This window comes from Echinops telfairi, unplaced genomic scaffold (assembly GCF_000313985.2).
Source record: "Echinops telfairi isolate 266 unplaced genomic scaffold, ASM31398v2 ScPeMD7_7458;HRSCAF=8496, whole genome shotgun sequence".
Lineage (NCBI taxonomy): Eukaryota > Metazoa > Chordata > Mammalia > Afrosoricida > Tenrecidae > Echinops > Echinops telfairi.
In genome coordinates this window covers 45,006,407-45,020,215 of record NW_022111358.1, presented here as the reverse complement: position 1 = coordinate 45,020,215, position 13,809 = coordinate 45,006,407, and the positions used below count along the sequence as shown (strand labels likewise).

General features: G+C 53.9%; 1 protein-coding gene across 1 annotated transcript in view; it reads right to left on the bottom strand.

Annotated features, from left to right (window-relative positions):
• Positions 1-7,867: 7,867 nt before the first annotated feature.
• The window catches only part of LOC101640381 (CMRF35-like molecule 8), a 15,616-nt gene continuing 9,674 nt past the window's right edge, over positions 7,868-13,809 (bottom strand). The window contains exons 5-8 of the mRNA XM_045299489.1: positions 11,384-11,478; positions 10,077-10,114; positions 9,594-9,707; positions 7,868-8,686 (exon numbers count right to left, since the gene is read on the bottom strand). Coding sequence (XP_045155424.1) covers positions 8,510-8,686; positions 9,594-9,707; positions 10,077-10,114; positions 11,384-11,478 — 424 coding nt within the window. The 3' untranslated portion in view covers positions 7,868-8,509. The remainder of the gene's footprint in view (positions 8,687-9,593; positions 9,708-10,076; positions 10,115-11,383; positions 11,479-13,809) is intronic.

Sequence of the window (13,809 nt, the reverse complement as noted above, 5' to 3'; positions counted from 1 at the left end):
TCTCAGAGGGCCCCCAAGGAGCAACGGGGTCAGCCTGACAATGCTGACTTCTCCACGGACCGTCTGGCCAAAGGCACAGCCCCTTGCATGGAAGGACAGTACCTTCTGACCCCGGACCCAGGTTTCAGAGGAGACCTGGGTGCTGGTGGAAGAAATGGCCCCTGAGTCCTGAGATGCCAAGGACCCAGGCTGAGGACCGAGGCCTCCACTCTGGCCCCGGGGCTGTCCAGTAGCCCTCCTGACACTGCATCACTCGAGACACAACCAGGGTCCTTCTGAGGCCTCTTGGAATGTGAGCACCTTATTAGCACATCTTCTGGTAGCAAACACCTCACCCCACCAGGGCAGGTGGGGCTCCTGGCCGGGGCTGTCGGTGAACAGCGTGTCCTTGCGGCTCAGCCCGGACTGTCGCACAGACAGAAGCCACACAGTGTGTGAGACAGAGCAGGGATGGGGACCCGCCACACGCTTGTAGGACAGACCTACAGCATTTTTTAAGTTGGTCCAGTTGGGCTTTGATGACTCGTGTTCCCGAGAATCCCGGCTGAAGGTCTTCCTCCGAAGGGCAATTTTGTGGTGACTTCCTGGTTCAGAAGGCACCCTGGTGACATCATGGATGAGAGCTGGGCTGCTAACCACAAGATCAGCAGTTCAAACTCACCAACTGCTCCTTGGGAGAAAGATGAGGCTTTCTGCTTCCCTACCGAGTTACAGCCTCAGGACCCCACAATAGCGTTCTACCCTGTCCTATTCGATCGTGATGAGTTTAAATCAACTTCATGACCGTGAGCTTTTCTGTCCTGGTTCAGGGGCCTGAGTGGATTGGATGTTCCTACTACCTGGGCAGGACACTTGTCCTGAGTCCAAAGGCTGAGGAGGCCACCTGGGCCCAGCGTCAGTGCTGGGCTTCATCCTTCCTCCTCTTCCTCCACTCTGCCTCCCCAGATTACTTGTCCTCTGAGCAGGGCTGAACTTCCAGGTGCTGAAACTTGGGCATCTGGCCCTTCGGTCTTCTCCTGAGGACAACTGCTCAGGCCACCTCCTGCGGGCTTGTTAACCTCAAGAAACTACCTCAAGGTTGGGGGTGGAGGGTAATGCTGATTAAAGCCGTCTGAGGGGTCTACTGTTGTCTATTTTAAGTCATGCTGTCTACATCATGTTGTTCATTGAAACAGAATTTCTGATGAGGGTGACGGAGACATTCCGAAACAGTGGTGACGATTGCACAGCAGGGCGAATGTGACCAATGCCACTGAATGGTTCCTGCAAAAAAACAATGTTGAAACGGGAAACATTTTGTGACATAAACACTTGCCATGGAAATAACTGTGAATGAAATACTTGATTTTGGGGGGGTATCACGGATGATGGACCCTCACAGATGAAGGAGTTCCCCTTAATGTGCAGAGAAGCTGCAAACCAACATGCACATAGACATGCATGTACACACACATTTGGGATGTCTCCTTTTGAGCCTTCCAGATGTTGTGTCCACCCTCCGCTCTGTCCGAATGGTGGGCCGTGATTCTCAACATCAAGAGGCAACAGGAAGTTCTCAGCAAGGAATACAGGAGAGAGGAATTTTCCAGGGTCTGCCATATGACCTTGAATTTCCCCTCTTCACTGGGACTCTGGAATCCCGGCTTATGCAAGGGTCACTCCTGGTTATCCTTCAGCTGTCGAGAAACCCTCTCAAACCCACCTTCGTACCTATGACTCCAGCGCAGACTCTCTGTTCATTCATGAAGTCAGCCCTTTGCTCTACACATCTGTGTTGATCACTGGATGGGGCACGCAAGGGGACCCTAAGTTCCAAAGTTACCAAGGAAACTGCCCGAGGGCACATCACCCAAGAAGCAAGTTGCGGGTGTCTGCATGCTGCAAGATTTCTCAGCGAGTAAAAGGAACACCCAGGGGTCTGTCCAATGGCCTGGGTGAATTGTAAGAGAAGAGGGTGCTAATGAGTGAAGCGACATTACGATAAATGGAGAAAAGGTTACCATTGCCAAGAAATGTTATCTGGATGCATAGCCAGGGCCCCTGGACGCTTCTGAGGAGAAATCCAGCCACGGGTTGCATTGAGCAAATCTGCGGCACGAGACCTCTTCAACGTGTTAAAGAGCAAAACTGTCGCTAGAAGAACCCACGTGCACCTGCCTCGGGCCACGGCGTGCTCAGTTGTCTGCGATTCAGGAGCAAGCTTTGCGAGGAACAGTGAGGGAGAACTGGCGCCCTCGCATGATGCTGTCAGTGACGAGCGTGAACGGACCACGGACTTCCCAGAGGACAAATGAATCCGTTTGGGAAGAAGAACATGTAGTCAGGAGATACCAGTCCCTGGAGAAGCACATCATGCTGGAGAAAGAGTCCGAGAGAGGAGGAGGACCCTCGACCAGAGGGATGGACCCGGGAGCTGCAACCTGGGCTGCAGTGTAGGAACACTTGGAGGGTGGCGCAGAACTGGGTAATGGTTCACTGTGTTGTCCGTGAGGTCGCGGTGGGTTGGGATGACTTGACAAGGGTCTCTGGCAACAATTGAACAACTCCATCTAAATGATAGCTCAGTAAAACGTCTTTTTACTTATTTGTGTGTTTCAGTGACCCAAGTTTACAGATGGCAAAGGCCAAAGAGGCATGCGGGCTGCTTTCCCCCTGCTCCGGCGGTGTGACTTTCCCCCAGTACCTGGACCCTAGTCAACCTCTGCCAGGGCTAGGAGCTCAATGTGGACTCTCAGGGTGTTCTTCCTGGTGACTGAGCCAGAGCTTGAATGTGCTGACCTGGGCCTGAATTGTCCTGGGCCTGGCCAGAGGCCTGTCCTGAGGAAGACAGTGGGGTTTGGATACGTACGTCTCTGAGCGGTTCCACTGACAAGTCTCCCAGTATCCCATGGGACCTCGCCACCTTCCCCAAGAGACTAATCAGAGGCATTGACAGACGTCAGCTTAGGTTCTCGATTTAGAAAAAGGAAGACTAACTGACCGCAGGCAAATGTAAGTCTATTAAACATCTCCTATCTCTCATCAGATCACTACGATATCAGAAATCTTCATCAGTAAGTGCTTCGAGAGACCTCTTGGCTCTCAACAGACGTGGTTTTTATCTGAATATCACAGGCTCTGAATGTGCCTTCCGCCCGGATGCCGTCATCTCCTTCATAGAGAGCCGGCTTATGTATTTGCTCAGCGAGCAGCTTGCCTGGGTCTGATGAAAGGACAGTCTTTCCTTGGCTTCAAACCATGCAGTGTCCACTTAGTTCATTAGAAGCCTCACTTCTTGGTCGATGGACAGGTTCAGCACGGGCGCAGTGACGTGCTCTGGGATTCCCCTGCTTGGCAATGTTATCCGTACTTTGCTATGATAAAGTCAGTCACACGCAGGTCAACATCTCTTGTGTGCTCTCAGCTTTCAGACGAGATCTATGGGGAGGAGTACAATTGCCCTGGAGTGTTTCCCACTTGGTCATCTTCATGGGAGGAGATGCCCAGGTGTTTTATCTTGAGCTGCTGGTTGGTTTCAACCACAAACCACTCAGTTAGTTTAGAGCTTAACCACTGGGTCATCGAGGATGCGCAAAATGAGTGTCGTCTCATAGTGCCATTTTTTGTTCATTTGTTTTGACCCGGACCGACAACAGACAGGGATGCTGTTGTTCTGTGCGGCTGCTATTGTTGTTGTTGTTGTTACACGGTCACTTCCCTTTGCCAGCTGTCCCATTATACTGAGGGTTTAAACCTGGTACATGTTCTAGCCACCTGTGGGTGTCTCAGTTACAGCTCCCCTTTGGGAATGAGCCCAAGCGTGGAGCTCCCCCAAGTTCTGCCTCCTTACACGGGCAGTTGGGCGCAGGCTAGCCACAGCTTCCTCATTCACTTACTTCCCCTGGTTTGACAGTAACTCCTGACCGTGGGGTTTTAGCTGGTTTGTTTTCGTCTCTGGGAGTGCCCAGGCTGTGTGTTGACGTAAGTTCCTTCCTGCACCGTTCATTGTCTCAGCACCGTCTTCATGCTAAGAGTACTCCTCCTGACCCCGAGCCATCTGTAGCCTGCTGTGATCCCATCCAGGCACAAGGACTTCTGGGAAAACCTTCCCGGAGTTCCCTCCCAGTAGATCTCCCCTGATCTACCGGTTCAGGCTCAGATAACAAACGACAAACCAGCCACCAGCAAGATGATTGGAACCCCCGCCCCCACCCCGCAGTCCCCTGAAGCCGAGCGAAGCCCATCCCTCGTGAGCCAGATGCTCTCTGAGATTGAATGATGACTCTTGACATTTTGGGTGTTGCCTTGACTGAGCCATGGTCCTCAGTGGCTTGGCAGTTATGCGATGATGTCACTTGGCAGTTCTATTGAGTTGTACCCATCTCTCAGGGTGTGATCTGATGTGAGCGGTCAACCAGCTGCGAGGGGTTCGGGAGGAACGCAGCATCCTTCCACAAGTCACAGCCCCATCTGAACGAAGTAAGGGCAGCTTCTCCAGCGTGTGGCCTGCGTCACATCTTATCTTAGAAGGGATCAAAGGAGAGCCCGGGAATCAGGGAAGAGGCACCTGGGTACAAAGCCTGGAACGGAGCACGCCCTTCAGAGCCATGGTCCCTACGATGAGGATTTCCTAAAACCAGGGGGCGATTGACCCCAAGACACATGGAAGACCTCAAGGAAGGCCAGGCCCACGGTTGTGGATGGGAGACGGGGACCTTCCCTTAGAACGGACGCACAGAGAAAACCGTCCCTCGCGCCGGCCCTCTGAACGTCCGGCTTCTAGCTCCTCTCCGATGGAGGACGGCCTTTCTGTTTGTTAGAGCAGCTCACTCGTGGTATTTTGGTTATAGCGGTGGGAGATAACTCGGACATACGGGGAAAGGTCCGCTTTGGAAACGCTGGCAGCACCGTTTGGGGGATGTTGACCTTGGGTTGGAGAGGACCACCGTGCCCACCACAAACACTTTGCTGGCACGACCCTCGGGATCGAAGGGCATGCAGCCTTGAGAACTGGGTTCTGCCCTTTGCTCCTTACGGTCGCAGGTCAGTCTCATCCAGGACAGCAAAGAGCTATTTTTCGTGGGTCGGAAAACTCCCTCAAGCTCCTCCCAGCTCAAGTTTTGCAAAACACATGCTGTCTTTCTAGGCTCTGGGGGCAAGCCCGTAGCTGGGTCCCAGTCCTCTAGATCCATCAGGGAACGGCTGCTCCCGGAGGGATTGTGAGCTTCAGCCCCAGGGAAGCCAGAAACGGAGCTGTAGCCTTAGGAGAGGCTGTCTGGTTGGGTCTGTGCTTTCCCAGTGACGAGCCCAAAGGTGAGGCTCCTCCCACTGAACCACCTCCTCACCTGTGGGAAACAGAGGAACGGAAAGAGAGTGTATGCAGACAAATTCATTATTCCCAAATTTTAAGAAGCCAGGCAGGCCAGGATTGGGAGGGTGAAGGAATGCCTTTACACTTGTGAGTTAGAGATGAGTCCCAATCACATTCTCATAATTAATAGTGATCCCCCCAATATCCTCCTATAAGCGTGCTGCCTTGAAGTTACCTGTTACAAGCATACTGGCTGGCAGCTTTATCCATAGGAGCAGACGCATTGCTATTGCTCTCACTGCTCAGGGGACAGTCACTCCCCCTGACCTGGCCCCAGCGTTGGTGCTAGGTCACTCCTTCAACTCAAAGACTTCTAGGGTTTAGGGTACAGCCCATTTTCTGTAATTACAGGGGCTTGCCTCCCCCAAGAGTAATAAGCTGATGCTCAGAACACAATCTCTCTCCCTCTGCTTGGATCTAGCTCCTGAAGTCATGGCGGAGGTGAGCACCCCAACACTTTTGTCTGTCTCTGAATTTCTTCCCCTCAGTTATACAGCAGTCCCTTAGGGCCTGTCTGGATGTGAAGCTGCCCTTCACACTCCCTGCTCTGCTCTGCTCTGCTCTGCACCCCTCTCTGGTCAGCTGAGTCACCTTTGGTGTGGCTTTGGGGCCCAACCCACAAACGGTTATTTGGGGTCACGTGCTCTCCCACTTCCTCCTTAGAAGAGCAGAGGCCCATCAGCCTCTGTAGGGAGGGGAACAGACAGCATCGCTCCCATGTTGGCAGAAGGAAGGGGTCCCTTACCTGGCCCTGGGGCAGGCTCTCGGACAGGTTTCAGGCCGGAGCTGAGAGTAACTGGGGGCTCCCACTGACCTCTGACAACTCTGAGTCCCTCCTGGCTCCTCCCCTCAACTGGACCTGCACCTGTTCCCCTGTGCCATGCATTGTAGGGTCTGGTACCTGGCTGTTGTGTGAGTTATATGTAGTGATCTCGTCCCTCTCATCTATCTCCCTGAAGAGGACTTCTAGCCTCTGCTTGACCTCTGCCAGGCATGGCTGGACCACTGTTTTGAGGGAAAGCCCATTTCACGAGTTCAATGGATGGTGGGCCGAGCGTTGGCCCACACTGGGTCACTGTGTGTGTGTGAGTGTGTATTTCAGAACATTCATTTTAAAAGGAGAGAACCATTACGGCGGGCCACAACATTATCTCGCCCTGGGGAAGAGCACCTGCCCTTGAAGCGTCCTTTGCGAGCGGCAAGCCCACATCCCGGGGAACAGCTGCTCCGAATCACGGTTTCGTTATCATACCAGGGTCAACAGCCCTTGACTTGCGTGGAGTCAAGATCATTCTTTGCTATGAACTGTTATTTGCTTAAAACAGAAAGTCGGCATGTGCCGTGAAGGAAATTACGTGATAGGCTCTTCTACAGAGACTGTGGAGTCTTTGTAACGCCCCCCAAACGAATGGGGTGATCATGCCAGGAAGGTGTCAACAATGACTCCAGCTCAGCGATGGGTCAGGTTGGCCCTCCTGCCGGGTCCCAGCGTGGGTGTGAGAAGCAGGGAGAGAATCCTGTGATGGTCAAGGACAAACAGCTGCCGGCAGAGCTTGCTTGAGATCCCTACTTGAAGAGGCAGAGGCCTTGAGACCACGAGACAGAGCAGTGGGCTTAGCAGACCACGGGACGCGACAGAAGCCAAGGGTCACACAGCCGAGAGGCTGAGGACCAGAGAGAGAGATGGCCACTGGCATAGCTGAGCCAAGAGATGCTCTTGTGACCAAAGGCCTGGATCAATCATGTTCCCTGGTCCTGACTGTGGAGGTTGGGAACTTCCCTGATAAGCCCCCATCATCAAGAGCGTGATTTATGAGGGCTGTGTGGTCACTGCTATGGCCTGCTGAGCCCGGCAGGGAAGCGGGGTGCAGTGGGAGGGACGGCTGGTGACAAATAGGATCGAAAACGCTGGATAGTGGGGGCATGTCTGACCTCTGCCTCCTGGGAATCGTGCTTGGGCAGAAGGGAGTTGGAGTCTTCCTCTGCCTGGCGCAGCCACAGGAGGTCACCCGTGGACCTCATGCCATTGCCCCAGCGGGGTTGAGGGGTGAGCGAAGAACACAGAGATTTCACACCCGAGAAGGAGGTGAGCATGATTCTCCAGGGAGCCACTGAGGGAGCAGCACGTACCAGGAGCCCTGGGAGCTTTTCCCATCACGTGTCAAACCTGCACCTGTGCCCTGTGTCGTGTAAGCTGTGCCCACCCCTCCTCTGCCTGCCCATTGCATCTTTCAGGACATCCCCAGCCCCCCGATCCTCAGAGCTCCTCTCTGCTCACTCGACGAAGTCAAGGCGCGGACTCTCTGCAGGCTCACAGACACGTGGAAGGCATGGCTCGTGTAACTCTTTTCTTCTCTCTTGACGTCTTAGAGTTTATTTTCTCTCTTCTGTTAAAAACAAACTCATCGATGGGTCCGGAGGAACTGACTCTGGGGCCCTGCTCCGGTCCCTCTGCTCCCTGGGCCCGGGAGGTGTGGGGGGTCCCCGTCTGCAGAGGATCCTCTGTGTGGCCCCAGGCCCTCCCCTCTGTGTGTGGGTGAAGGAATCCCCTCTCCTGCATTTCCTTGACTCCCCCTCTAGGTCTCCTCTCCCCTGGGCAGTCTCGGGTGTGTCTACGAGGCTGTGATTTAGAAAGGAGCCCTGGGTGGTAAGAACAGGTGACGTGCTCCCTGCCAATTGAAAGGTTGGTGGTTCGACTCCACCCAGAGGAGCCTTGGAAGAGAGGTGTGGCGATCTACTGCTGACAAAATCAGCAACTGAAAAACCCTGGGGGGCACAGTTCTTGTCTGACACGCATGGGGGCGCCAGGAGCCCTGGTTGGCTTGGCGGTCATTGGTCCCCTGGGGGTAGCTTCTAAAGGGATGTATAGGTGCCATCCTGTGGGAGTCACACGTTTGTTTGGGTTCCCGTCCTCACGTACACAGCGGGGATGAAGCACAGGTACAGAAGGAAGTTTAGAAATCTAGATCCAGGGGGGCTGGGAGGGTTCCCCATCCACCTAGAATTCTTGTTCGTTTTGGTCAGCCCAGTGAAGTCAGCCAGGCTGATGGCACAAGAGGGCCAGCCCACCCGAGTCCAGCCGCCTTGTTCGTGACCATCCAGGGGCTAGGCTGGGGCAGGCATATGGGGTGAGGACTGAAGAGGTCATCCCTGGGCTTCTCATGACCCCAGGGGCCCCTCAGATGGGCAGGCTTGAGACGGGGGCGATGGCTTCTTCACCACGCTGTACTCTGGTTCCTCTCGGGGCCTCTCGAGGGCAGTACTGGGGGCCTCAGAATCCTGACTCGGGGGCGCAAACGTCACCGAGGTGTAGTCCACCTTGTCCCTGGGCGCTGCCTGTGGAGGGAGACGAAGGCTCAAGACGAGGTGCGGAGGATGGGCTGGGGGACACCCAACCTGAGAGAGACCCAGTCATGCGGATCCAGCCTTCTGCCCACTGCCGGGGCCTCTTTCTGTCCCAAGCCTGCTCCCATCACAACTGACTTTCCATCCTGTGTGCCCACCTGCTCCAGCCAACGCTCCTGAGCCACCAGGGCCAGGAGCTTCCCTGGGCCCCCAGCCCTGACTCTGCTGGTGCCTTCTGCAAGGACACTGAGACCCTGAGCACCAATGGGCTTCCCCCTAAGGCAGCCCTTGTGCTCGGCTGGATGAAATGCCCAAGACCCGGGCAGCCAGGGTCCCTTTCTGAGAACTCTGAAGAGACTGTGGAGGATCTGAGGTGTGGTCGCTACATAATCTGGTGTCAGTTTGAGGCTTAAGAGTGAAGGGGTGGAGTCTAGCCTGTCAATCATCATATAGCCAATGAGAGCTCTGTGTGGGCATGGCCTTCTCTTGAGAATTCTGAGAACTCCTGTACTTCCTCCTTGGAGGTGGGAGACTCTTTCTCTGCTCATTGCCTGGGAGACGTTGCAGCTGAGAAGACACGTGGAACTACGTGAGTGCCCTGAGCAGAAGGAGCCACGTGGAGACCCCTGCCAGCGCTGAGATGCTCCCACACCGCTGGATCCACAAGACTTCCCACCCACTGATCTGGGCTGGACTGGTTTCTTAATGTACAGTCACTCTTTATAGAAAGTTCTTTCTTATACGCACGTGAGTGTGTCTATGAATTTGTTCCTCTAGTCTACCTAGAGGCCTCTCTGAAGGGTCCAGACCAGCAGGAGGCCCTGTGAGAACAGTGAGCCAGCTCCCCAGCCCTGCCGCTCTGCCCAGGTCCCAGTCCCCAGGAGCCACCCACACCTACCACGGTGCTGTACTCCACCTCCGCGTCCCTCTGCTGCTCGGGCGCTGTCCCCGAAGGCCACGTCTGCAGCTCCAGGTTCGCATAGCAGGGCTCCCCGGGCTCGTCGAGCTGGGGCTGGGCAGGCAGTGAGGAGCGGGGTGTGCTGGGAGTTCTCTGAGCCCCTGCCTGGGTCCGTCCAGAGGACCCTCTGCCCCAGCCTCTCTGCACCCACCTTCCCCCTCCCTTCATGTCCGGGTGTGCCTGCCCCAGTCTTTCCACCCTCCTCCACCCCTACCCGCCCACTCTGGGTCACTCTGGGCCTTGTTTGAGCACTGCTGAGGCTGCGAGGACCCTCCTCCTTCCACGTCCCCTGGACCCAATCACCACCTTCTCTGACTCTGGCCAAGCCCCACCCTCCGTCCCCCACTGTCCTCCTGGGCCTCCACTGCCCGATGCCACTGTCCATCCTGCTGCGTTTGGCCCCCAGCTGCAGCCCTTGCTCACCAGACTGTGGTTCCGGGACAGCTGTGCTCTCTGGGCAGCTAAGGGGACAGGAGAGGAGAAGGGTGAAGGCCCAGCACTCCCAACGCTTGATTACCAATGCTCAGAAACAGACCTCTCCCCACAGGGTCCAGTCCTGGGGGCGACCAGCTCAGGTCAGACCATGGAGGGAGCCCAGGAGTTGGTTGACTGAGTGAGTGAGTGAGTGAGTGAAGGAGGAAAGACAGGAGTGAAGAAATGGTTAAGTGGAGCTGCTCCAGGTGGAGGTGAACTAGGGGCTAGGGGGCGGCGGGGTAGGGGAGACCCTCTGAGTGCTGATGGGGAGCTCAGGAAAGACTGACCAGTGGCTGTGACAAGCGCGGGAGGTTGAGAATGGATGCCATCCAGGTAGAAGGACTAGGTGGTAACAGGGGCAGGGGCAGTGGGCAGGGCCAGAGCATGGAGGGCAGAGCATGGGAGTCTGCCTGCCCTGCAGCAGGCTGGACTCCACTCCGACGATGTGAGGATTCAGGAGGGATGACCTAAGGTCATATGTCATTTGATCTCAACTACCACTTCCTTGGCTCATGGATCCAGGCCAGACAGAATCCTTGGCACCTTCTGGGTCTCCTCCATCTACCGGGATGCTGCACGTTGGTCCAGTTGTGAGGATGCTGGTCTTCTTTACACTGAGTTGTAATCCCTAGGGAAGGCTGGGATCCTCGATCTTCATCAGCAAGTGCTTTGCGTGCTCCTCACTTGCAGCAAGCAAGGTTGTGTCATCTGCATAGCTTAAGTGATTCATGAGCCTTCCTCCCATCCCAATGCCCCATTCTTCCTCACATCACCCAGAATGTCTGAATATTTGCTCGGCATACAGAGTGAAGAAGGATGATGGGAGGAGACACCTTTCCTGATTGTAAACCATGAGATATTCCCGTCTTCTGTTGGCACCACTGCCTCTCAATTCAGGTTCAGGTTCCACGTGAGCATGACAGGTCCGGCTGCTGGACTTCCCACTCTCCTCCAGGCTGCCCACGGTTGGTTACGACCCATGTATTCAAATGCTTTTGCATCGTCCACGAAACACAGTAACCATCTTTCTGGTATGCTCTGCTTGTTATCCACCTGGCATCAGCAATGATAGCTCTTGTTCCACGTCCCCTTCTGAATCCGGCTTGAACCTCGGGCAGCTCCCTGTCCATGGACTGCGGCAACCGTTGTTGGATGATCTTCAGCAGGATTTCACTTGCATGTGATGTCAATGATATGGGTCTATAATTTGAGCATTTACCTGGGTCACCTTTCTTTGGAATTGGGGCATCACTCACCTTTTCTACGTCTGGTCCTCATTCTCCAGGCCACTAGGCAGGCCCCCACCAACAGAAGCAGCAGGAGAGCCACCAGGGCGAGCAGCACCCACAGCCTGGAGGGAGGACACAGGACGGTGAGGGGGCCGCATCTTCCTCCCAAAACTTGTGAGCAGATTAAAATGAAGCAGTGCCATTGGCTCCCTTCTGACGCCTAGCCACCCTGTAGGGCCTGCAAGGTGGTCAGTCCTTCCGGAAGCAGACTGCCCCCTCTGTCCCCCTTGGAGTGGCTGGTGGGTTCAAACTGCCAGCCTTCTGGTTAGCAGCCCAGGGCTGGACCCGCTGCTTCACCAGAGCCCCACGTGATCGATGGTTATGGTCGGATGAAACAAAGCAGAGGCCCAAATCAAGTAGATGGTGACACGTCACGTCTCCCTGCGCACGTCCCCGTCTGCCCAGGTCACACCCACCCACTCACACACTGCACCTGAACCTTCCAGAGACGCCGAGTCACCCGCCAAAGCAAAGCGCGCGCGCGCGCACACACACACACACACACACACACGCACACACACACACACACACACGCACACACACACACACGGATGCCAAATAGACTTGTATTCACCGTGCTCCAGAGTGTTCCCCAGGGCTAAGTTTTTGGAACGTCTTTACATGCTTGCCTTATGCCACGTGCCTGCCTTATGACCAATTTGCGTTACAACAAACTGCATTTACAACATCCTTGCACATGTATGTTTACATAGATGCATATTAGATAATTATGTGTTCCTATTACTGTAGACATATATACACACAGCTTATCATCAGGAATATGTGGATTCAGTAAAATATATCTGTCCTCTTGTGTATTGTTCTAATCATTAACCCATAATTTTCATCTGAGTTTCTTATTTAGCTACTAGAGTTTGCATGTACATTAACCCATGCTCGTGTTATCACCACGCACATAAATCTTGACTAAGACGAGGGCTTTTGCTGGTGCGCTTTGTAACTAGTCTATTAAAATGTCCGATTTTTTTGTCTAACTCTACCATCATATGGGCGTGACTCTGACAACCATGTAATTGCACAAAGAACGCTTTCCACTCAACGCAGAGGTGTTTGGGGAAGTTAAGTATTTGGGTATTGTTCAAATCACTTTTCTTCATGCTGCTTCCAGTTTATTTTTGCTCAGAGCACTGGGGCTGCAAGGCTGTCCTGGTATGACTTCTTGCTGGTGCCAGGCAAACTCCGCAGCATTTCGGCACAGCCGCAGTCAGCCTGCGAGCGAGGCTCAGTACCCGAGAGTCGAGACAGCCGCTCTGATTCATGGAAACACTCACAGCGAGCTTTACAGCAACCACACCCAGGGCTGAATTTTAAAGTAGGTCTTGGTTTTGCTGGAAACACTACCAAGTTGGTGCTGAGAAGAACTCAGGAGATAGACAGCCTTCAAAGGAATGAAGTTCAAAGTTAACGTTTTAAACAGGCAACCGATGCCCACTGCTAGCAGGTTACAAATGCCTTGGTTGCTTGGAAACACCGTTCCCACACTGCACTTAGGGAACCAGCAGCTTTCAAAGAAAGCGTTTCCGTGTCTGCATCATTTGTCAAGTGCAGGAATGCTGCAAATCGTTTCTCCGTATTGCATCTGAGTGCAGTCAGGAGTCTTGGCCGCTTTTGCCTGAAGGACCCCTTTCCATGGACAGCATTTAGATTCCTAAAGATAACTTCAGACCTAAAACTCCACGCCCTGCTCTCATCGACGGGATTCGGGGGTCAGTGGTGGTAAAACAGTGTGTCTTTTAAAATCCGCTGGTGGGCTTTTGCTTTGAAGCCCCGTGAAAGCCCCCCAGTTTCACTTCTACTCTGGGATGGCGGTTTTCCTAATCTGACCCAATTGTTAATCAGACGGTACCTGAGATGCTGCTCAGGTGTCCTAAACTGGAGACTCTTCAATTTGGTGTTCACTTGGCTTTTATCAAGCACTTCTGCTTCAGCTGCCTTCCTCTGTCAATTACACTGCTTCTGGTCAGAACGGAGCTTGGTCCTTGCTGAATTTCCCCAACACTGCACCTGACGTGAAAAGTGCACGATGGGCTAGAGTCTGTAATCATAATAAGCTAAGGTGTGACCTATGTGTAACCTAGAAAACATTGCTTGTGCATTGCCTAACTTATTTTTTCATGTATGTATGTACAGTTTTGTTTGTCTTGGAGGGGGAGCTGGGGAGAAAGGAAGTGGTGTTAACAAACCCAGGGGCAAGGGAACAACAAGTGATCCAAATTGGTGGTGAGGAGGGTGTGAGAGACCTGGTAGGGCATGATCAAGGGTAATGTAACAAAGAGGTATTGCTGAAACCCTGGTGGGGACTGAGCATGATAGTGGGACAGGAGGAAAGTCAAGGGAAATAGAGGAAAGAGCTGGGAGGCAAAGGGCATTTA